Source organism: Sminthopsis crassicaudata, chromosome 5, assembly GCF_048593235.1.
Source record: "Sminthopsis crassicaudata isolate SCR6 chromosome 5, ASM4859323v1, whole genome shotgun sequence".
NCBI lineage: Eukaryota > Metazoa > Chordata > Mammalia > Dasyuromorphia > Dasyuridae > Sminthopsis > Sminthopsis crassicaudata.
This window is the reverse complement of record NC_133621.1, coordinates 3,542,753-3,567,910: the sequence shown is the minus strand read 5'-3', so window position 1 is coordinate 3,567,910 and position 25,158 is coordinate 3,542,753. Positions and strand designations below refer to the sequence as shown.

At 49.3% G+C, this 25,158-nt stretch overlaps 1 protein-coding gene across 1 annotated transcript in view; it reads left to right on the top strand.

The window, feature by feature from the left end:
• The window catches only part of THSD7A (thrombospondin type 1 domain containing 7A), a 308,918-nt gene that overhangs the window by 237,455 nt on the left and 46,305 nt on the right, over nt 1–25,158 (top strand). Inside the window, 4 exon segments of the mRNA XM_074270637.1 lie at nt 2,938–3,070; nt 4,305–4,408; nt 20,762–20,956; nt 22,763–23,026. Of these exon segments, the coding sequence (XP_074126738.1) occupies nt 2,938–3,070; nt 4,305–4,408; nt 20,762–20,956; nt 22,763–23,026 (696 nt within the window).

Genomic DNA, 25,158 nt, shown 5'->3' with positions numbered 1-25,158 from the left:
CCACCTCCCCCACATGGGCCTGGAGACACCTTCTGTGATAAGCTCAACACTGGTCAGGACGAGGTCTGAAAGCATCCTGCAAGGCCCTGAATGGTGCTCAAGGAGATTTCCCACAAATCTGAATAAAAGATGGTTTCCAAGCAGAAATCATTCAAGTGCCTCGATTCTCTCTTTGTCATCTGGAGAAAAAACTGGCGCCCTGCTTCAGACCCAGAAATCCGGGGGTCAAGTGTGGATTTGCTCAAGGCCGGAGGGATGTTTGTGGAGGCAACTGTCGTGACTCTGGACACTCCCCTTCAAGCAGAGAGCCAGGAAGGGGGAGTTTTAATGAGCACCCACAACAGTCCACACATGGAGAGGCACTTCTCATCCACTTGGGTCAAACCAACCAAATGATTTCCATAAATCGAGGCTATGATTCTAAAGAGGAACATCTGAAATATGGAGCAAGTCAGCAAGACCTGGGTTCAAGACCAGTCAACCTCCATTTCTCAGGGAGAATGATGACATGGATGTTCAGGTCCTGCCTCAGACACCACTGACTGTGGCATTGTGGGCAAATCTCTTAACCGCTCAGGAGCCCCAGAAACTCTTCTACCCTTGGAAAATACAGAGCAGCCCCAGCCAATCTGCTTGGGGGCATTCCTCAACGGCTCCCTCCTCAATGCCCGAGTGCCCCTCCATGACACACAGAACCCCTGGAAGGAGCACAGACTTGGACCATCTCCTAGCTGAGGAGCCAAGCTCCTAATACGAGACCATGTGGGCCCTCCAGCTCAAGGCAGAGAAAGAAGAGGAGAAGAATCTCTACCCAGAGCCAGAGCACGGCTGCCCAGGAGAGACAGACAGGAAGGAGAGAGAGACACAAGAGACAGACAGGACAGAGACAGACAGGAAGGAGAGAGACACAAGAGACAGACAGGACAGAGACAGACAGGAAGGAGAGAGACACACAAGAGACAGACAGGAAGGAGAGAGACACACAAGAGACAGACAGGACAGAGACAGACAGGAAGGAGAGAGACACACAAGAGACAGACAGGACAGAGACAGACAGGAAGGAGAGACAGACACAGACAGACCCAGAGAGACAGAGACAGAGCAAGGAAAGAGGGAGGGAAAGAGAAAGCCAGGAGAGAAAGAGATGGGGAAAGGGAAAGATGGAGGGAGACAGAGAAAGGGAGAGACAGAGAGCCTGAGGCCACATGTCACTTCAGGCCTGACCACACCTGGGCCCGGGTTCGAGTATAATTCATTCTAATCTAGTATAAATAATTACTTACACTAAAAACCTTTTCTTAGCACCTTAAGGTTTATAAAGCTCTTTGCCTGCTCCGGGCAGTGGGTCTAGATTTATCCAATGTTTAAACTGAGGCTGGGAGAACTAGAGTTACTTGCCAGGGTCAAGCTGCTAATAAAGCCCCGGCTTCCGAGCTTTGGATGGGGGGGGGGGGGGAGAAAGGACGCTCCCCCCCTCAGGGCCGGGATTGTCTTTCATGCCGGGAGAGAAGAGAACGAGGGATAGTAGAGCATCCACAAACATGGTCTCACTGGAGATCATGGAGATCACGAATCCCTGCGGGAGGGAGAATATTTTACAGTCGAGGAAACTGAGGCAGACAAGTTAAGTGGCTTGCGCTCACACAGCTGAGAAATGAGGCTGAATTCGAACTCAGCTCTTCTTGGCTCTAGCCAAGCGCCCTAACCCTTGTGCCACCTACTGCTCTGATTAGAAAATGACTGATGATAAAATCCACGCGGCTCCAACTGTTGCTCTCAATATTTGCTGCCAGCAGAGCCAGTGCCCGGTTCCGCTAGTTCCCCCCCCCCTCCCCCCCGCGGCCCCAGCGCCTCGGCGCCAGCTGTGCAGCCCGCGCGTCAGCAGCAAACCCAAGTTCACGGTTAAAGCCGGGCTGGAGACGGGCTGCACCTGGCGGCCGTGGCGGGGTGGCCACGCGGCCCACGGGGTGCGGGGGGGGGGGGGGGGAGATCCGCCACGCCTCCCAGCCGGGGACGGAGTCCAGGAAGGCGGCGCGGCCCGGGAGCAGGGGCAGGCTGGGGCTCGGGGGCGCGCCCCGTCTTGTCCGCGCCGGGCCCGCGCTTGTTCTGGAAGCCCCCCTGGGGGCTTTGGGACGTTTCACCTGGCGCTTCGGGAAAGGTTTCGGTCCTGAAGCGTGGGAGCACTTGTGTTCTGGGCCGCAGAGATCCTGGGGGGCGTCCCAGGGCCCGGGGTCAGCCAGAGACAGAATTACGTATCCTGTATACCCACGCCCATCCACGCAGACACGGACGGACTGGGATTCAGAGCCTGTGAAACAGCTGGAGGCCGAGAGCAGCCCCCCCCCCCCAGCCTCGGCGGCTTTATTCGCCCTCTGCGGGCCTCGGCTTCCTCGTCTGTCCGGAGCTGTTTCCGGTGCCAGAGCAGTGGCCCTGCGCTCCCTTGACTCCATGAGACCCGGAGGGAGGGGGGGGAGGCAAGGCCCCGGGCGGCTGCGCCGGGACCGGAGCCGGACTCCCTGTCCCCGGCCCCTTCCTCGGCCCTCCCGCCGGCCCGGCCCGGGCTCTTACCAAAGCTCGCCCGCCTGCGCCCCTGGGCCTGTCTCTCACACTTTATTTGAAACAAGGCGGCTCCCCGGCCAGTTCTCCGTGGGCAGGAGGGGAGGCCGCCTCCTCTCTGTCGGAGCACGGACCCATTGCCCCAACGTGACCCGGCAGGCCCGGGCTCCCTGGAGGAGGGGAACGCTCAGAGGCTCCTGGAAAGGGCCGCGGCCGCCTCCGCTGGCGCCGGCTCGGGGCCCTGTGGCTTGCTCTTCATTTGGGCCTTTTCCCCAGACGGAAACCCCGGGAGGGGGGAGGCATTCCCCAGAGCTGATTGCGGACCCTGGTCCCGGGGCGGGGGCGGGAGCCTAAAAGGCCACTCTCCTGGGCTCTTTGCAGGGGCCGCCGCGGTGAAGAAGCAGTCCCGGCACCGGGTCATCATCCAGCTGCCGGCCAACGGAGGCCGCGACTGCCTGGACACGCTGTCGGAGGAGAGGGACTGCGCGGCCCCGGAGGTCTGCCACAGCTTCAGGTGAGCCTGGGCCCCGGGGCCGGACCCCCCTCCCGCTCCCCCCGCCCCCCGCTCCCAACCTGTCCTCCACGCTTTCAACAACAAGCCCTTTGGCCCTTAACTGAGCCGGGCTCCCGGAGCTTGTCCTGTGCTGGAGGCTGGGGCCCTCCGGGCCGGGGAACTTTCAGGGAAGGGGAGCGCCCTTCCAGCAGGAGGGAGTCCCAGGCCTTCGAAGGAAAGCGCCCGCAAGCCCTGAGGGAAAAGGAGGATTCTGGGAGCCGAAAAGAGGGAAAGGGCATTGCCGGTGCAGGGTCAATGGGGCGCAGGCGTGGAAGATGGATCGGAGGCGCCCCGAGGCCAGGAGCCCATAAGGGAAAGCGAATCAGGCCTGCCCAGCGCCCCCTTTAGTCTCCCATCCCTCACAAACAGCAGGGACAATTCGCACCTTCCGAGGCTAGAGCCGGAGCCGCAGCCTGAAGCAAGTGCTGAGGTTCCCCCCACAGGAGAAGCCGGAGGCTCCGGCGCTGCAGGACCGCGGGACCGCTGCCAAGGCCCCGGGATTAGAGCTGGGCCTGGGACTTTATCCCCCCTCCCCCCCCAGCCTCTTTCATCTGTATAAGAATCATAAAAGCCCCGCCTTTAGTAAGGTGTGAAAAGTCAGACCCCTGGGGACTTCCCGGCCCAAGAGAAGGGCTGGAGCTCCCCGGCAGCCAGTCCCTCTCCCGGGGGGCGCAGGGAGGCTCCCTCCCCGGCAAACGAGAAGCGTCGAGCTCCGGAGCCGGCTCGTTTCCTGCTTCCCTCCAGAGCAGGCAGGGGCTGGGCAGTGGTAGTCAGCGGCCCCGGCCGGACAAGGCCTCCGCAGGGCTTCCCCAGCCAGATGGCTTTGGGGGGGGCGGGGAACTGCTCCTTTGTCTGCAGCTTCTCCTTCTTCAGGCCTCCATCCCTTGCAGTCCATGATTCTGGGACTGCCTTCTACCGCTAGTGGGGACCCGGGACTCCCGACTCCGAGTCCCAGGGAAGGACAGCACTCTAAGGTGCCAGGGGAGCGGCCGCTGGGGCCCAGGGTGCCGCGGGTGGGGCCCAGGGCGCCTCCTGCTATTCCACAGGCCCGGCCACGAGTCCTCCATTACAATCAGCAAAAAAAGGCCCAGCGTGGCCAGATTGCTCCGGGGAGGAGGGGAGAAAGCCTGGCCCCGGTGCTTGTGATTCCGCACTTTCCGCCTAACCACTCACTCAAGTTACGGGTTTCTTCCAGGTGGAAAACTCACAAATGGCGCCGGTGCCAGCTGGTGCCGTGGCCCGTGAGGCAGGACAGTCCCGGCACCCACGAGAACTGCGGCCCCGGTCTCCAGGCCAGAGGTAGGAGCCCCAGCTTGTCCAGGGAAGCTCCCTGTTGTTCCTGCCAGGGATGGGCAGAACCGGCTGCAGCAGGGGAGGGAGGAAAGAGGATGAACCTGCTGGCTGGCCACCAGGTGGGAGGACAGTGGCTGCCCCTGCCCTCTGAGGCTTTGCTGGGCAGCAGGTGGCACCCACCGGTACCAGGTGGGAGAACAGTGGCTGCCCCTGCCCACTGAGGCTTTGCTGGGCAGCAGGTGGCACCCGCCAGCACAAGTGGGAGGACAGTGGCTGCCCCTGCCCTCTGAGGCTTTGCTGGGCAGCAGGTGGCACCCACCGGTACCAGGTGGGAGAACAGTGGCTGCCCCTGCCCACTGAGGCTTTGCTGGGCAGCAGGTGGCACCCGCCAGCACAAGTGGGAGGACAGTGGCTGCCCCTGCCCTCTGAGGCTTTGCTGGGCAGCAGGTGGCACCCACCGGTACCAGATGGGAGAACAGTGGTTGCTCCTGCCCACTGAGGCTTTGCTGGGCAGCAGGTAGCACCCACCTGTACCAGGTGGGAGGACAGTGGCTGCCCCTGCCCTCTGAGGCTTTGCTGGGCAGCAGGTGGCACCCACCGGTACCAGGTGGGAGAACAGTGGCTGCCCCTGCCCTCTGAGGCTTTGCTGGGCCGCAGGTGGCACCCACCGGTACCAGGTGGGAGGACAGTGGCTGCCCCTGCCCACTGAGGCTTTGCTGGGCAGCAGGTGGCACCCACCGGTACCAGGTGGGAGGACAGTGGCTGCTCCTGCCCACTGAGGCTTTGCTGGGCAGCAGGTAGCACCCGCCAGCACAAATGGGAGGACAGTGGCTGCCCCTGCCCTCTGAGGCTTTGCTGTGCAGCAGGTGGCACCCGCCGGCACCAGGTGGGAGGATAGTGGCTGCCCCTGCCCTCTGAGGCTTTGCTGGGCAGCAGGTGGCACCCGCCGGCACCAGGTGGGAGGACAGTGGCTGCCCCTGTCCATGAGGGTTTCTGTCTCCGAGGTCCTGGGATGGATCTGTGGCCTCCTTCATACTCTCTAGGCAGTGAGGCCCCTGATGAAGGCAAGCCTTTGGCTGTGGGCCAGCAATGTCTTTTCAGGGCAGCCTGTTCATAGATGCTTCTTCTCGGTTTTACCACCTCCAAGTCCTTTGCCTAGTAGGTGCTTAAAAATTGTTCTCTCCTTCTCCCCCAACTTAGAGATGACTTTTCCTCTGCTGCTTACAGAGAGGTGTGGTTCTAACACCCTACTAGCACCTGACTTCTATCAGCAGGCAGTACCTCCCTTTTGTAAGCTTGATGCCCTCCGGTCATGCATTTAGTTTTGAGGCCGGGCCATCACTGCCTTATAAAAAGCCCCCCCCCATATCTCAATGCCCCAAGTCATCGAAAATTGACTCTGGTTTCCCTAGTCCCTGCAGGCACCCAGATGCCAGTACTGAACACCTGCTGTGTGCTCTAGGATGGTAACAAGCAGACAGGTGCAGTTCTGGTCACCCCTTGGTCTCCAGCACCCCAGCCCAGCTCGAGGGTGGAGAACAGAGGAGCTGCTTTGTATGCTACTGTTAGACATGAAAGAGCAGCCTGGTGGTCCAAAAAATAAACCATCTCCCTCAGCACCAGCTCCCTCCTAAAGAGCAACTCGGGCACAGAGGGAAACAAGGTTCAGTCAGCTAGAAGGATCCTGTGGGCTTTTCTATTGATGCTCCTCAAAAAGCAGCTAAAACAGCATCCTCCCTTCCAAAGACTTCCTCCTCAGTCACCACTGCTTCCCTTTCCGAACACAACTTGATCTTTCTTCTGCTGAGCATCAGCAAGCACCACAGTGTTGCTTAGAACTCAGGAAAAGAGGAGGACAATTCAGAAGTCTCTCTCTTCCCATCCGGAGCTGCCCTGAGAGAGGCAGAGAGCCCAGGGAGAAAGCAGCGGAGATGCCATTTGAAGTATTCTGCTCGGGCGCTGTGATGATGTTATCAAGTCAGATCACATCCAAAAAAAGCACAGAATAGGCTTGTGAGGAAGGAAGGGATCAGATGTGTCGGGAGCAGTCAAAGGAGCTTATTTTTGTTTCACCTGAAGGAAGGAAGGCTGAGAAGGGACAGGACCACTGTTTTCCAATATTTGGAGGATTATCACATAGAAGAGGGAGGCACCTTCATTTAGCCATAGAAACAAACAAAAGCAATGAGGCAGAGAGGCCAACTGAGGCTTAATGTCAGGGGGAAAATCTTACCAAAAGTGGAATGACTAACCTGGAAAGTGGGGGGCTTCTGCCAAAGGCTTGGTAACCATCTGCCATGTCTACAATTGAAGAAGGTCTCTTTCAGGTAGAAATACATGGCCACTGAGTCCCTTCTGAACCTTAGATTCTATATTTCTGGTCCTGCCAACCCAGCCCTCACATGTACCTGTCACTTGGCATAAGAGCAGTAATGGTGGTGTCTGTCCATTAACATATTATTCTTGAATAACCAACAGACATTGTGGTGATATGCAGGAAGTCCTGGCAGTGAGCTCTGCCTTCATTCATCAAACAAGGAAGCCTTCAGCACAAATAACTTCCCCATCAGTGTCTCCATCATCCACAACTTAACACCGACATAAAGCACTTATTGTGCTTTCCTTGGTATCTTGACCTTTTTCCCAAGACCCTTTATGCAAACCGAAAAAGGAGTGAGCATCAGCATCCACAGCAATTCTGTTGCAATAGAGCCTGCTGGACAGTTCCAGAGGCTCCAATACTCACCTTGCCTGACCTACCAAACCCTCTTGGTATTTGTTTTGGGCCATTTCTGTGCCATGTTGTGCAATTTGTAAAAACATCCAGTAGATTTATAGCTAGCGTTCTAGAGGCAGAGGAGCAGCCTGAATCAAGAATTCTCCTCACAGCCAGGAAGTCCTGAGTTCAAAGCTTGGTCTGACACATATATGATGTTGATGTGGTCATTTGGATAATTCTGAAGACTAAGTTAAGAGGAGCTCCCAATCTATTTGAGCAGAGGGAGTCCCTTTATGGGGAATTCCCCACCTCTGTGAAATCACAGATTCACAATGAAAGAAACAAACATAAAAGCAACTGTTGACAAGAAAACGTCAGGACTCTCATGGAGCCAGACGAGTTCAAGTCCCTGTTCCAGTACTTAACCCATTTAATCTCTTGGACTTAGCTTTTTCACCAGTAAAATGGGGATAAAATTATCTGTGGAAAAGCAGCCTGTTCTAGTGACCAGAGAGCCAGCCTCAGAGCCAGGAGGATGTGGGTTCCATTCTTGCCTCTTCCAGATGCTAGTTCTGTGACTCTATCCCTTGATTTCTCAGTGCTTTATAATATAAATGAGAGCTACCCCTAGAGTCATTCATTCTAACACTTTAATTCTCCAATACCAGAAAGTACTTCCAGGACCTGGACAGCACCCCAACCTTTTTTCTCTTATTCAACTGTGGGCATTTATTCAGTACCTGCTGGGCTGTGAGGGCGTCTTTCTGCCTGGCACTGAAGGTGTTCAATGACAGTTGGAGAGATGGAACATCAAGATAAAATGAAAACTAATAGCACTTCAATGCACGAAAGGATCTGTGCTCATAGATAGAAGACTGGAAAGTATTTCTGAGATCCATTAATCCAGTTTCATCATCTTGCAGATGAGGAAACTGAAGTCCAGAAAGGAGTAAATTGCTCAAGATCACACTTACAAGCAACTGGTTGTTGAGCATCAGACCAGGAGTTGGGGAGACCTGAGTTCACATCTGGCCTATGACATTTACTAGCTGTATGACCCTTGGCAAGTCACTTAAGCCTGTTTCCCTCAGTTTCCTCATCTGTAAGAGGAGCAGGAGAGGAAAAAAAGGCAAACTATTTCAGTATCTTTTCCTAGAAAACCCCAAATGAAATCGTGAAGAGTCAGGCACAACTAAAACAACTGACAATGAAAGGAACATACTAATGATCCCCTGTAAGCACATATTTGGGGGTAATTAGGTGGTGTAATGAGTAGAGCACTGGGCATGGAATCAAGAAGATTCAACTTCCTGAGTTCAAATCTGGTTGCTAGATGTGTAACTCTGGGCAAGTCACTTAGCCCTGTTTGGCTCAGTTTCCTTATCTGTAAAATGAGTTGGAAATGGAAATGGCAAACCACTCCAGTATCTTTGCCATGAAAACTCCAAATGAAAATATGAGAGTCGGACACAATTGAAATAACCTAACACTAATTAAAAAAAAAAAACAACTTACAGACAAGGGGAAGAACCCTGATCTGAACTTCAGTGCTCTGGTGGCAAGCCTCCTCTTCTTCCAGGGAATCGTTCTGCTTCAGGATTTTAATGATATGACCCTTCCCCTTGGTCTAGGAAAATCATACCTGTGCTGATAGGTGATCCATCTTTGAGATGTCGTTTACTTAACAAGTTCACACCCTGGTGGCCGACATCGGGAGGAGACCCTCTCTACTTAGTTAAGCTGATCCTCAGGCTGAGAACTAACAATAGTCAGCAAAAGGAAAAAACTAAACTAAACTAAAAATAAAAACAAAAACAAACAAACAAAAACAAAATAAGCACTACTGGAGAGTCTTCAGACAGAAGAGCTCTCTCCTAAATGCAAAGATCAGAGAGACCATCCATGGGATTATGGACCTTTTTCTGGGCTTTGAATGATATGTAGTGCTGTGGATGCCCGTAAAGAAAGAAAACAGGGGAAGGTGCAGCTAGGTGGCGCAGTGGATAGAGTACCTGCCCTGAAGTCAGGAGGTCCTGAGTTCAAATCTGGTCTCAGACACTTAACACTTCCCAGCTGTGTGAGCCTGGGCAAGTCACTTAACCCCAATTGCCTCAGAGAAGGGAGAGAGGGAGAGTGACTACTTTAGTCACAGCCAAGGGATGAAAAAGGCACGTGGCAGGTGTATGGTGGGGACCATTCTGACTAGGAAATAAAGGTAGAGGAGAACCAGAAGGAAGAGCTATCGAGATCCTGAATTTACCTACGGAAAATGAAGGAATGGCTATGGGGAGATGGTGTCCAAAGGACAGTTAACAGGACTGGGTAACAAATTGGATTTTGGGGGCTGGAGGGGAGAGAAGAAGTAAAGGATTTGGATACTTCCACATTTTGAATTTGGGTGCCTGGGAGTAGGAACTAACAGGATTATAGGCATCCAGTTTAAGGGAAATGTGATGAGTTTAAGTTTTGGTTATAAAACCATCATTTAAAGAATTCAAGAACTGAAGCAAGTAGGGCAGTGATAGCTTAAGGTTATAAATGTCAACTACACACTTACATCACTAATCACAGCACAACAAAGTTCTGCTTCACTTTAGAAGCAAGGATCGCTTGTACATCATTTTCCTTTGGGTAAACGGAGCATCGGCTCTTCCTATTAACACTCTGACCTCTTGGACAATCATTTCTGATTAACTAACCAGATTAGCCAAGCTCGGAGTTCTCTCAGTCCAACCTGATAGTTAATTTAGTAGCATCCTCTGTACTGTCTCTCCCTTGCATCAGAACTTTTGACAATTCCCATTTGAAATAGATTTATAAGAATTGTCTCTATTCTTGACTTTCCGATTTCTACCTTCGATCTTCTTTCTTCCATATGTCACTAGGATAGAATGTGAGAAAATAGTCACATGGGAAGAAGCTCCCAAAAAGTCCACCAAAAAAGCAAATGCAGTTACAACAGCTCTTGCACCCTCTGTATCTCAGAGTCCCGTGAAGGTACTTTCCAAACTAATGCTACCAAAAAGTCTGGGGGAGAAATTGATGAGCAAGAAATAGAAATAGATACTTGAAGAGGATGTTGGGATCACATTTTGCAACTTATAAATATGAAACACTTAGAACCATTATTCAATTTTTGGAGAGGCAATTGAGGGTAAGTGACTTGCTGACTTGCCCACGATCACACAGCTAGTGTCAAGTGTCTGAGCCTGGATTTGAACTCAGGTCTTCTCCAGGTCAATATTTTCTTAGTCTTTTCTAAATATAATCAGTTGACCTCTTGCTCATATATTATTTCTAAAAATTTTTAATTTGCTTCCTTGGCAGTATAGACTCCAGGTTCTAGAATGAAAGTAGATTAAGTCAACAGCTGTTGTGGATATGACAAAAACACATCTTGATTTAGCTGTAACTGGAAATTTTTTTACCAGAGAGGAGGCAAGTGATGATTTAGAAGACAGTTAAGCCATTTATTGAATATACCAGGAGATGGAGTAGCATTTGTCCCTTCAAACATTTCTAGAAAATAAAAGAGGGTCATGGTAGCAGGTCAATGGGAGCAGAACACATATTGAGGCATTGACTCAATGGACACTGCAGGGAAGGAGATCTCCTAAAGCTAGAACCCGGGGGAAAAAACATGACTTCCCTCTCATTCTCCCAGATCAGAAGCTCCTCCCTCTCTCTCCCCCTTCCAGATATATTTATTCCTGATCTTTAAAGCTCAGTTCAAATGCCCGAACCCTTGGTCTTGGTTAGAACTTTCCCCCTGAGACTTCACCAAGTCCTTTTTTGCTCCTCACTGACTCAGGTAGGATTGATTTTAAACTATTTATTTGTGCGTGCTATATGGATGCAAGAACTGCATCTACGTGGTGCATCTCCACCATCATCTCATGCAGAGCTCTGCAGAGAGTCAATGCTAACTAGGTTTGTTGAAATAAATTGGGTCACTACTGCCAAGTAAGACGATAGCTCCGGCCCTGCCTGAGTGTCGGGGAGAGAGGAGCTCTCCCAGACTGAGAACTAGCAAGCATGTCTTTCAGGAGCCAACCTAAAATGCCCCTCAGCACAATGCAGCCTTCCATTTAGCTCTGTCAAGTACTGGAGGAAATAAAAGAAATGTAGGACTGCCTCAGACCTCTGGGAGCTCATACTCCTTTAAGGGAGTTAGTTCAGCCACTTCTGTCCACAGCGAGCAACTTCTGGGAGACTGAGGGTCTCGGAACTTAGAACAAGGAGGAGTCTGCCTGTGGTTGGGAGTCACATCTAGCTGGGATGTTTTTTTGACAGACAAAGTGGTGGGAGCAAGTTACGATTAAAGGAATGACATAAACACAAGTCTAGAGTTGGGAAAGCAGAAGGCACATTTGGAGTTGCTAGTAAATCAATTTAGTTAAATCAAAGGGAGGAATAAAAAACCAGGCAACAAATAATGGAAACAGATTGTGAAATACTTTGAGTGCCAGAGGAAATGGTCAATGGAGAGTCGTGAAGATTGTGAGTGGGAGAGCAATTAAAGGAGTACTCCAGGAAGGTGAATCTATGTTATGCTGCACAGAATACGAGGACAAGGAAATCGGGAAGTTCAGCCTTGTGGTCATTACCAGCTCGGAGTAGATGGCAATGATGGAAGTGAGAAAGAAGATGCCATCAAGAAAGGATTTGGTCTCTTCACGGCTTCCATCCCAAGAATATTTTGTATCCAGTAAAATGGATCTCCTTCCACAACTGCATAGTCAAGCCAAGCCATGTTGAGTGGAAAAACCGGGCACTGACTCACCTGTTGTTCCCAGCACATTTCATTTTCCAGTTCTCCGGACGAGTCTTCAAGTCATTTGTGGGTCACACTCAGACTTCTGCTTTGGGGCCCTGTGGAAGGGGTTAATTGCAAGCTTGCCATTGATGGTAGCTGCTGACAGAGCTGGCATTTAGTGTGCCTGTAGCAAGGAGATATGTGTGTGCTATTTATCATCATTGTACACTCTGCTCTGACTTTGTTTCTCCTGCCCTGAGGCTGATGTCAGTTATAGGAACTTGAAATGACTGACTACAAATCATTTCAGGGAGCTGAGCTGTCTTCCCAAGGGGCAGGATACTAAATCAATATTGATTTAAGAGAATGATCTTTGGACTGGGAAGGACAGAACAAAAAAAGTGGTTAACAAAGAACTGCAATGGAAGGTAAGCAAAGATCTGGCAAGATAGTCCCTGACTGCCCTTGGAAGTCTTTACTGCTGAATGAAAAGTAAGAAAAGATCATGAAGATTAGAAAAAGGCAAACGCTATCTTGGTTCCTCAAAAGACAGAAGAGAATGGAGTTTGTAAACATTTGTCCAGCTAGCTTGAATTGAATTCCTTTGAAATCCTTCACAATTATAAAGAGCTTATTAATGGGCATCTAGAATAGAAAATCAACATGACTACCTCCAGCGTAAGGCAGAAGAGCTTCATTTTCATAGTTGTGCAGTTATTAGATGCGTGGGAGGGTCACAGTGATGCTGAATATATCGTTTGACTAGATTTCCATAAAATGCCTAACACCGCCTGTCTCGTTCTCTCCTTGGAGGCAAACTAGAGACAGGTAGGCGCAATGACAGCATCATTGGGGGTGCTAACAGAATGCCTGGTTTTCTCCACCATTTATCTGATATGAGTATTAGTATCAAGAAGACACAACCCAATGTTGTTCCAGGGAGACTTTGGAAAAGCAAGGGTAATTTAAGAAATTCCATGCAGTCTGTCGCATCAAAAACTGTTGACAAGACTACACCATCAGAGTAATTCCTAACTCACCACAAACCTGCGAATTTGTTCAATTAATCACTATAGCCAAATAATTCGCATCTGCATCCCAAATGCAAATAATTCAAATAATGACAATATAATCTTTAAAATAACCTTAGACATGTGGCATATAACTGTTCCTGAAAGGGAGATATCACCTCTCCTGAGTCCGGTTGGGTCTACCTTGAAACAAATCTATATAAAGTTCTCAACTTCTACAAGAGAGAGAAGAAAGAAGATGGCTGAACTTAGCCATGCTTATGACTCCCAAAGAAGAATGAAGGGGAAAACCAGAGCAAGTTTCCTTAGTTGCATAGGACCTAAGAAAAAAGAAGAGAGCACGGGAAGAGCCAAATTCAGATGACCTGGATTTAATCTACATTCTCCATCACACATGCTTCAGAATTTCGATTTAAGCGCAATGGATGTGGGGTGATAGCCAGGATCTCCCACCAGCCTGTCCGGTTGTCAGCATGACAGGCGCAAGTAAGGATAAATTTGAAGTCTTCAACTGAAAAAATCAACTTCCCAGTTATAGGAAAACAGGATGGGGATCAGAAGGATCTTGTTTAAAAAAAAAGATCTGACAGTGCCAGGGAAATATAAGCTGTGTGACACGGAAGCCAGACAGTCCTAAGCTACATTGGTGGCTGTCCTTCGTTCTTAAGGAAGGGTAGAAGAAGTTGAGTATTAATTCTCTGCTCCAGTAAGATTCCAACTAGGATGCAGTCCTGGGCACTAGTGTTTTTGAGAGGACCATTGAGAGGAGAGGGCAACCAGGATCCATGGAGGAGCCTGGAGTGGGTTTTTAGGGATGATCGATAGGAGGACTATTCCTGGGAAAGAGAAGCTTAGAAAAAAGAATGGTAATTTGAAGAGATGACACATGAAATATATGGAGTAGATTTTCTCTGAGAGTCCTAGAGATTGGAACATGAGACAAGGGGCAGAAAGTGCTTAGACAGAGTTAAGGTGACATCAAAGAAAAGCTTCCTAAGATTTAAAGTGATTCAAAATTGAATGGGCTGCTCGGGGAGATAGTAGAGTCCTCTGGGTGGGGAGCTTTCAGTGGGGCCTGAATGATCAGTAGTCCCTTTATTGATGGATTTGTGATCAAATATGTATATTCCCTCCAACTCTGAGTTTCTCTGATACTGGGATTTCCATGGAAACATTTTGGCCCAGATTCTCTAAAATTTGAATAAAAAAGTTATAAAAGGTGAATAATCCTCCCCTCCCATACATACTTCATGTTTATGAAAGTTTCAAAATAATTTCCAGGGTCCTAATGCTGGCTATTGCAGACAAAATAAAAGTTAAAAGGACTTTTCTTATCTCATTCTAAGAATCAGGAATGTTTGGTAAAACTTTAGATTAGAAAGCGGGAATATGATTAGAAATAATAATGTTGACCAAGTGGCTCTTTTTTGTGTCTGTTGCATGTGACTGTGAGTTTAACTATCAAAAGTCAATGGGGATTGAGCAAATTTGGTTATTTTAGTTATTACATTTGCCCCATGAAGTTTCTAGAATACTTTCACAATGATTATTCTCACTGACTCCCAAGTGTTGTTCTACCTGGGCCTCAGAGTCCCTCTTTCCCAGAGTCCCTGGCAGGGCCTTCTCATAATTCATGAATGTACCAAGGAGGCCGGACCTCATTGGGAACTGCTTTGAATCAGATCAGAAAAGCAAATGGGACACCTTCTGCTTCCTCTCACATGTCAGTCACAAAGAGAAATGAGGAGCCAAGTTTCATTCCCTTGTTGCAAATTGTGTTCCCCACCTAAGCTTCACAGCCCTGTGATCAACAGCTGGGTGCCTCTCACCTTATTTATCGCCCAGGATTTATTTACTATCTCAATGAGGTCTCTTAATAACTAACTCACGCAAATCAATCTCCTTTGACTTTTTAGTTTTCATCGATTCCTTCTCACTCGTGGCTTCCCTTGTGAGCCTCTGAGCAAATCACTCATCTCATCTCCCATTCAGTCACACATTGCTTCCAGGGCCTGATCTGTGACTGCAGCGCTCTTATCTTGGATGAGCCATTCTGTCCCCCCTGAGCAGCAGATCGCGTTGGTTGGTGACACTCAGCGGCTTCTGCTGCCTTGGGCGTGGATTAAACATTTTCTGCCATGGACTTCTTATTGTGTCACATTATTCAAATTTCCACCGCATATTTCCATCGGGCTGTATTTTATATGATTCTAAGTTTGACGAGTGCACGGCTGAACACGTGGGACTGTTTCACAAAATTTGTTGTTTTCTCTGATCGGTATCTAATCGCAATCCATTCCCCCCAAAGCCTGACCATGGCTACCCCATTAATCTTCTTTACTAATCCATGACCGCCCTCTTTTTCAACAATCTTCCCAAAACTCATTTCACCCGAGAAACACTCTTGATTTGTAGGATCTTTAATTCAAACTGGAAAGGACTTTGTCAGTCCAAACCCCTCATTTTATCAGTGAGAAAACTAAGCTCCACAGAGAGGAATTGCCTTGCCTGAATCACACAGGGTGTACTATCCAAGTCCTGAGACGCCAGATCTCATGCTCTGTCTGTTGATGAGACTCCTACTTAAACTTAGTGGGCCCTCCTGACTCTCCCCATTCCTTTGGCTAATATCACCTCAGTGTGTGTATCCTGAGTTTCAGCTCCTTTGGTTTATAACAACAGGCCCATGTGTCCATTAGTATGGCCCACACCCTGCTGTGAATTCTCTCCTGTGTTCCTGGGCCTTCTCTTTACGCAGGAACAGCAGGTATGACATATAAAGTTGCAATTCTGAAAATTTTGTTCAGAGGGAAGGAAACAGGATCAGAGGGGCAAGACGTAATCTGGATTACAACCAACAAGGAGAAAGGACACCACGGATTTCCAGAGAGCAGGGCTTGGCAATCAAGGGAAACCTGGTCTGGTTTGATACCTGGTCCATGTCAGAAGGATGATGCTGAAGCAAGAGGCAGCTGTTTGAGTCTGGTCTCTGCCTCATGCAGGGTCTCCTCACTCCTCTTCATTTGGTACAGGTATACCTGATGTCTTCACCCAATAGGGCTGCTCAGAGAAATGGAAGGAGACACAAGTTGGAGAGAAAGAATAGAGTCTTGCCCCGATGCAAGCTTCTATTTGGTGTCCCTCTTCCGATGTCACAGGGAGGGAGACACCAATCAGACAGGGAGCTACAAGTTTCTAGGCTGGAAAATTCCAGGTGTGAAGCAGCTAGGTGATATTATAATGGATGGAGCAGTGGACTTGGAAAGGAAAGTAAGGAAAACCTTACTTCAAATATGGCTTCAGATACTTCACAGCAAGTTACTCATCCTTCTCTTCCTCAGTTTCCTGATCTGAAAATGGGGCTAATATTAGCATTTACTTCCCAAGATTATCATGAGGATAAAATGAAAATTAAGCTATGAAAATGCTAGCTAGCATCTGTAAATGAAATCTTTCAGAGAAGGGGAAAGTCTAGGACTGGCAGAGAGCAAGATGGGTTGGGTGCTGATACGTATAGAGCTATCTTATTACAACAAAGATTATGCTCACAGCTGTTTGAGCCTCACACACTTACAAATATGACTTCTCTAGCCTTTCTCTTTAATTACCATCCCTGGGTGCCATAACCCCTAATTGTGGAACGAATCGGCTATTGGTGATTAGACTAGAAACGGATTTAATGCCTGCAAGCCCTAAGACCCAAAGGGTCTTCATGGCTATATCAACCTCTTGTTTCTTGGCTGCCAGGAGATTAAGCCCAGGAATTGTCCCTGCTATGGACACGGTGGGTAACCTATGTGGCATGTTGGTAGCATCCACCTTTAAAGCTCTGTTCACATTCTGAGGTCATACCTTATATCTAATTGAAATGGTCTTTGGAAATTGGAAAAGAACAATGGTCTTTTCTACAAGGTGGATGTCTCCCATGGCACTATCAGCCATTCGGAGGAAAAAAAAGTCATGGAACGCCCGGATTTCAGAGCTGGAAGGAACTTCAGTGACCATCTACATCTTAAAGGAATCTCCCCTCTACTAGAGGCCACATAGAGTCACCCAGCCTTCGTTAGGGGCCTCCAGGGAAGGGGAGTGTCCTGAAGCAGCTTCGATGGGGAGGTGACATCCACCCTCACTTAGACTCTGTGGCTAATGCTGCCTTCTGGGAACAAGCAGAACCAATCCAATCCCTTTTCCACATGGCAACTCTCTAAGAACTTGAAGACAGATTTCTTGTCACCCCGGAGTCTTGTCTTCTATGATCTAAAGGTCTTGGATCACATCTCATGAAGTCAAGGTTCTTCCCCCTCTCCATTGCCCTACATGAGACTTTTATCCACAAAGAAACCATGAACTTGGCTTCCCTCTCTCATGCGGCTCAGTCTGAAAATATGAGGAAAAATAGGTGACCTGAGCTAGACCCACTATGTACAATGCACAAATTCTAGTCATAAATACAGCTGCCATCTTCCTGTCAAAGAGAGAAGCTTCTGAGCTGCCCGCATTGTTTCTGTGGTCATTATTCAGTTGAAACTCCCTTGTTTTTTCTCTTTGGGAAACTTGCTTCAGGTTTTATGAAGTCAAGAGGCCAGATGGCTTCCTTTCCACCCACTGATTTGTTCTTGCCTAACAGGAGGAAATTAATGTCTTGCCCTTTTCCTGCATTTGAAAAGTAAAGTTTCCTCCCAGTAGGAACCCAAGTCATCTGAGATTCACGACCAAACTTCTCATGGATTTTTTATGCTCATCACATAAGCAAGAGCTGCCGATAATTGAGTTAACTTGGGGTCATAAACTTAACATCTTCAGCACTCCTTAGGGTTACCTAGAGTCATCTCCCACTAACTTGGCTCTGGATCCTATTGTTCATAAGCTCTAAAGTTCCCCCAGACCCACCGAAGATAATCATCCTAGCAATGAACAAGGAATGTGCTTAAAATGAAGTGCGAGGTCAGCAAGCAGCAGTGGGCAGAGATCAAGCACCAGACCTTGCTACAAAAACTACCTCCTCCCAAATTTCCAAGGGGCACAGCTTAGCCGGCACCCTGAGCTGAGGAACCCAAAATAGATTTAGCAGTCCTTCCTGTCTGCCCTTGGGCAGTGCACCCACATCGGTCGTTTGGTTTCTTATGATGAGGGACAGACAATCATGAAAACCCCAGATTGGATCTTGCCAGTTGCACAGAATCAGGAAAATCCCAGTGCTTTGGAGTGCGCTACTGCTCAGGCACCCAAATCTCAAGATGCTTTTTCAGTCTCCTGCAATATTTCTCCCCAGTTCCTTTCCACATTTTCTCCTTTTGGAGACTGTGCCCAATCTCTCGCTAAGCATCCTGTACATGTTACCATTGAACCAGTGGCTCAGCCGACAGAGTGCTGGGAATGCAAAAGACTCATCTTCCTGTATTCAGATCTGGCTTCAGACACTTACTAGCTGTGTGACCCTAAACAAGTCACTTCACCCTGTTTGCCTCAGTTTCCTCATTTGTAAAATGAGCTGGAGAAGATAATGGCAAGCTACTCCATATCTCTGCCAGGAAATCCCAAATGGAGTCACAAAGAGTCAGACAAGACTGAAATGACTGAATGCAATCCCCATCTATCATCTAGCAAGGGGAGAACCACTGGGAGCTATAGTATACACAAGCTTGTGAGGGAGAGAGTTTTTCTTACATTTCCTTACCAAACCATCCCCAAACTGGACTCAGCAAAAGGAGCGCTTCTGCAGGAAAATACAACATATCTTCCCCAGTGGATCTTTTGTCCTGGCAGCTTGCAGATCCATCACCCTTTTAAGCTGCTGACAGACTTTGAAGCCTGTAAATTTGTGGTTATGAAGAAAAGGGATAAAGAAAAGAGGAAAGAGATTTTGCTAAGCTATGTAAACCTCCATAATGTAATTGGTTTTGTTTCCTTACCAGCCTTCTGCCTGGCAGCAGTGCCACTGGGCATGAGCTCAGAGAAGATTTATTTATAAGACTATGGAACCCAAGACAGAATTATTTATTTACTGCACCCTAACCACAAGCAGTCACTCTGGTTAATCACTGTAGAATCATCCTTGACTCTCCTTTTTCTCACCATTCCATGCCTAATCAGATGCCAGGTCTTATCAAATTTACCTTTCTGTCATCTGTCCCATGTGCCCCCTTTTCTTTCCTCACATGACCAGTGCCCCAGCCCAGGGGCTGGTCACTCGTTGCCCAGACTCTCATCAGAGCTTCCTAACTGATCACCCTGGCACGTCTTCATTCCATCCTGCACACGACCACCAAGGTGATATTTGTAGAAAACCTATCAGACTAGGCCACTCTAAACCCAAAAATCATCGATGGTCACTTTTTCTCCAGTAAGAAAAAAGTTCCCATGCTAATATTGAAATCTCTCTCCTGTCCTGGCCAGGTTTCCTTCCTCTGTTGCCCCTCTCTGCCCTCTCTGTGCCAGGCACACCTGTGGCTTACACGCTTGTCCTTATACATAACATTTTCTCTTTTGCCCAGGTCATCCTCATTCTCTGGAACTCCCTCCCTCCTGACCTCTGCTTTTTAAAACTCCCAGATACCGTAAAAGCACAGCTTCCTCACCGCTTCCTCCACAGACTTTTCCTGCTTACCCCAATTACTAGCTTTCTCTGCATTCTGAAATTACTTTGCATTATTTGATATGCACTTTGTAATTACTTTCCTATATACAGTCTGTATTCTTCTCTCCCCAGTATAATGGAAGCTTCATGAGGTCAGGAATGACTGTGGTTTTTCTCTTGCCGGCATTTTGCCCTTCGTGCATACTTAATAAATGCATGGTGAATTCAGTTGAATTGGGAGAAACATAAGTAATTAACAGGTAGGTTGTAGCTTTTCCCTTCTTGTAAAGAACATGGGCACCTGAACGACCCACTGAACCCATCGAGTCTAGCCACCCCCAGAATCAGAATCTCCCTCTACACTATTCCCCCAAAGAAGGCTCATTGGGATCTTATTGGAAGCTTTCTGGAAGTGAGAAATCCTCACTTTGCCAAGAGATGCTGGGATGACCGTCCTTGTTAGGGTGGCATCCCATCACAAAACCTAAATTTGTCTTCAAAAATCCCGCCTGATGAGCACGGTTCTTCACAAACAAGTCTGAACCATATTCAAATGCCTGAAGACAAAATGTCTTCAGTCCTACTTCTCTTTCTCTGGCTAAATGAACACGCCTTCCGTCCAGACTAAAAGCCCTTCCCCATCCTGGTTACCCTCCTCTTTGGAGAGCCTTTAGATTTCCAATATTTTTCATGAAATGCAGAAGTGGAAAGCCTGCCAAGAGCGTATCCAATTGCCAATATAATGTTTACTTGTGTCAGCTATTTTCTGGGTCCTGGATCAATGCACATGCTGAGTTCATCGAAGCCAGTGTTGAGTGTACAACTCCGATTATCGATGGCACTCGGTGCATCTTTGCTAACACGCTTTGTTGAGGGTGGAAGTTGCCTCAAAGCCCCTATCAGATCTCCATGACAACTCAAGTTGTTTTCTAAGTGTGCTTTCATACATGTGTGAAGAAGGAAGATGTGACATGAATGCAATTAGTGGGATAGCTTCCAGTATGGGACTACTGGGAGAGCGGCTCTCTCTTTTCTGCTGGAAGCCATGGAGTATTTTCTGTGATTAGGAGAACTTTCAGTTGCGTCATAGTGGCCAATGATACAAAGGTGATCACGTGATTCTTCACAATCTTTATATTCCTCTGGGTTTCCTTTGTGAATCAGGAGACAAAAAATGTCCCCCTTCCTGCGCACATGTGGCTATTCCCAGGTAATCGCAGACTACAAAATTTCCTTTCGGTCCTAAGCTCCATCCTCCTTTTTTCTTCCTTTCCAGCCATCACTTGTCGCAAGCAAGATGGAGGCCAGGCTGACGTCAGTGAGTGCCTTCAGTACGCGGGCCCCTTACCGGCACTAACCCAAGCCTGCCAGATCCCGTGCCTCGATGACTGTCAGTTCACCAACTGGTCCAAGTTTTCCTCATGCAATGGCGACTGTGGTGCAGTTAGGACCAGGAAGCGTTCCATTGTTGGTAAGAATGGCCAGGGAACTCAATTCCCCTTCAGTGAGGTCGGAAAGCCCAGGGGAGATGGAGAAAGCCGGATGCAGATCCTTGCTGAAGCCCCGAGGTGTGGCCGAGGGCACGGGATGTCCTCTGTTCTTGTGGAGTCACCAGCCCTGACGAGGGTCACCATATTGTTTTTAAGTTAAGTCTTAAGGTTTTTTAAGGGGTGCAGATTAATTGGATTTCTTACATAACCCATGATTACATGATATTTTTTAAGCTAGTCTGAATCTACCCAGAGGATGTGAAATCTTCCCTGAGCGTACACGATCCTTACAAAGCCCTCACCGTACAAAGGACAATTGTGTGTGGTGACGCTGACTATGGAGACCCCCTATGGTACCCTCTGCCCTAACGGGGCTTTTATTGGTGGAAGGACCAGAAGGCATTTTTCCCTGAGTATCTCTGGATGCTTCTCTTTCAGGGGGGGAGGGGATAGGCTGCCATGTGCACAAAGGCATATTTATATACAGGCTCTGAGGTCTGGGATTTCCAACTCCTTTTGGATCCTCAGTGGATCTTGTAATCCCAAAGCTTGACCAAGGTTTTACGCTAGAGCAAGGACGTGGGTCTCCTCTGCTACCCCGTACCCCTCACCCACAACGTCACCCTGACCCCTTCCCCGGTCAGGAAACTAGATCCGGGAGGTTGGACAAATTTAAAAGAAGCCGCGAGAGTGATTGTGGGGACCCGGCCTGGAGCCATCCCAGCAATGGAGCCCAAGAGCCAGGGACACTTAAAATAAGCCCTTAGTGCCAGGAGGTGGGGGGGAGGTCTTTTCCTAACAGTGGCTTGGATTTGTTGGCATTCACAAAATAAACACATCTTTTAGGATTCGAGACCTAGGACTAGAAGGGCCCCAGAAGTCCAACCATCTGGGGTATAGATGAGGAATCTGAGACCCAGAGAGGGGCATGTTGCTCCACAGGTCACAGACACAGTGATGGCAGATGCAGGATTGGAACCCAGACCTCTGGCTTGAGACCCAGCAGTCTTGCCTTATTGGAGGCTCTGGGTACACTCCTCCCCGCTCTCTCCCACTCCCACCCCCATCCCATATCTCCCCACTAATGCAGATGGTGCTGGATCTTAGTAGGTTGGGTTATTTTGCACTTCTGTGGAGCTGAACAATTCAATATTGAAATGAATTTTATTTTGTCTGCTTTGAGGGAAAATGGACGGAATCCCCGTGACAGCACCCAGCATTTCTCCTCTCCTCTTAAATCAATCTGTCTCGAATGTAAGACCATGCGCTGGCCAGAGTTGGGACCCAGTGAGAAAGCACAAGCAGCTAATTAGTGTTCAGGAAGGGAGGGGCCACTGCCGGATCCAAGAGGAAGCAGGAAATCCCAGACCTCGCAGCCTGGAGCATAACAAGGATACAAAAATAAATCCACTCTTGTGCACATGGCAGCCTGTCCCCCTCCTCACCCTCAGAAAGAGAAGCTGGTCCTCCCATTAGTCCGAGTCCGAGCGGGCGGAGGGCACCGTGGAGGGTCTCATAGTCAGTGCGGGGCTGGCGGTCCTCGGTACAGTGAGGGCTGGAAATGAGACAAATGGAGCTGTGATGGACACAAGGTGGGCAAAAGCTGGTCCACAGAGGCTCGGGGGTGGGAGAAGCCGCCCTTCCGCAGCCGTGGCTCAGAAGGAGCAGGGGAGACCTTGAGAAAGGAGCCAGCCAGCTGCCGATGGCCGCCCTCCCGTAGTTATTTGGCACCTGCTGTACGGGCAGCCCTACAGGGGACTGACATGCTTGTCACTTCTCTTCTTCAGGAAAGAGTAAGAAGAAAGACAAATGCCGAAATTCCCAGCTCTACCCTCTGATTGACACTCATTTCTGCCCCTGCGACAAGTACAACGCCCAGGCGGTGGGCAACTGGTCAGACTGCATCCTGCCCGAAGGCAAAGTGGAGGTGGTCCTGGGAATGAAGGTTCAAGGGGACATCAAGGAGTGCGGACAAGGCTACCGCTACCAGGCCATGGCGTGCTATGACCAGAATGGCCGGCTCGTGGAAACGTCCCGCTGCAACAGCCACGGTAATTCAGCTTCTGTAAGCTCTAGGTAATCCTTTAAGAGAAACCCCGACTTTTAAGATTTCACTGATGTTGGGAACACCCCGTGAGAAAGCTCCCGCTACCAGACCGTCATCGGCTCTGTGTTTTAGCGCCTTAGAGAGCTGCCTTATAACTGAATGTTCGGGGAATTACTCTGGAGCAGAAAGCTGAAAGGTATCAGAGGCGAGACCGGGAGTCTCTGGGCCAGCTCTCGATGGCTGCCCTGGGCCGGTGGGTACTCGGGGTGGGTACGTGTCCCTTCGCATGTTGGCACAAGTGGCTGTAATGTTAGGCGAAGATGCTGTGGAAAAGTGCTGTGTGTGAGAAGCCCAGGGCCAGCTTCTCTGTAAGGGGAGAGTTGGAGAGGAAGTGGGGTCTAGGGCTCTTTCTGCATTCCTGTAAGGGGGGTGCCTGTGTCCAGGGCTTACCCTCTGGGACTGCATTACTTTCAGGGATGGGAAAGATATGGCCCCCTAGATGAGTGGGGGACAGCCCCCCAAATGCTCTCTCCTTGCCCTTGCCTGATGTTCCCCCCCAAAAACGTAATGAGACTTCCTATCAGCCCCATCCCAGGTGGACATTAGAATCTCATCATCTCCTGGATCAGGGGCTAGGCAAGTGCTTTAGACTATTAGCTGAAAGGAAGCGAGCTTCTAGCCAATAAGAGCTGCCTCGAGCATCATGGACTGCCTCAGGAGGAAGCAGACGCTCCCATTGGAGGCCTCTGAGCAGAGGCCCGATGACCATTTGTCAGGAGTCTTAAGCAGGGAAGCCTTGAAAGTCAATTCTAACTCAGGGATCCTGGATGCTGGGAGTTGGGGGATCCAGGGGAGCCTCGGCTCTGCTGCTTAGGAGGGATGCTAATTGGATTTAGAATCTTCTTCAGGGCAAGCAGTCTGCAGACAATCCCAGAGCCCCGAGGAGCCGCATGAGGGGGTCATGGGGACAAAAAGGGCTCTTGAATCGAATTCAGGCTGCTTCCTTCTTGGAATGACTTCACGGAATCACAGAATCTGAGCATTATAAAGGACGGAGGGGTCCAACCCACGTGAAATAAAACACCCAGCAGGTGACAATCACTATAACATGCCCAGCAAAATAAAATGACGTATCTGGAAAGTGCTTTTCAAACCTTAAGGAACTATAGAAAAGCTTATTATTATGGGAGTGACCCGGCCAATACAGGAGACGCACGCAGGCTTCAATGTGTGACTTGAAAGAGGGGCAAGGCCTTTTCAAAAGTGGGCTCAAGCCAGCGTTTTCATCACTTTTTTCTTTTAAATCATCTTTAAAAAAAGACCCCAGAAATACATAAGGCTGGGAGGGATCCCTAGACAGCCTGAACTCATCAGCATGTCCTTACTACAGAATCTGGGAGACTTGAGGAGGGAAAACACAAGATAGCTGTTTTATGCTCTGGTGGGGAAAAGAAGCCCAGAGTTTATTTACTGCTCTGCTCATTAAATCCAGTATTATTTAACGAGTTCCTTTCGGCGCTCGTCTCCGCTCGTTCGGGGAGGAATCACGACTGGTAATCCCGGGTGCCCGGCGAGGGGCAGCTCTGAGCACGCTCTGTCACGGGGTCAGCGTGCCCGGAGAAGACATATGTGCTGTGCTGATGGGGGTCACACGCCACGGCCTCATTTATGGAGCCAGTTTTTACCATTAAGACCTTGGGCTCAACTGAATGGTCCAGGATAGTTTGTCTAAAGCCTTCTTAGCGTGAGGAGATTTCTCCATTAGCATTAATTACATGAGAGGCATTGATTGGCGGGAGTCTCCAGTGTACCCTCCCAGACCACGAGGTTTATGGAGAAGATTAGAGAAGCATGTTTATCCATTAGAGAATGGTTTTAACTGCCACTGGAGGAAGGGCAGCCCAACCAGGGAGGGGCAGAGGGAGGTTTGCCTTAAGGCACCGAATTTAAAGGTCCTTCTACAGACTAAGTATGACAGGCTGTGCAGCTGGCTGGCAAGAACAAGGAGAAAGCCAGCAAGTGAGAGGGAGAGGGTCCTCTGCCTCCCCTCCCCCCACCCAAAACACCCGGAACTGTTTCCTGAGGTCCCCCTTGCCTTCCCCCTCCCCCATTCCTACTCTCTAGCTCTTCCTCCCG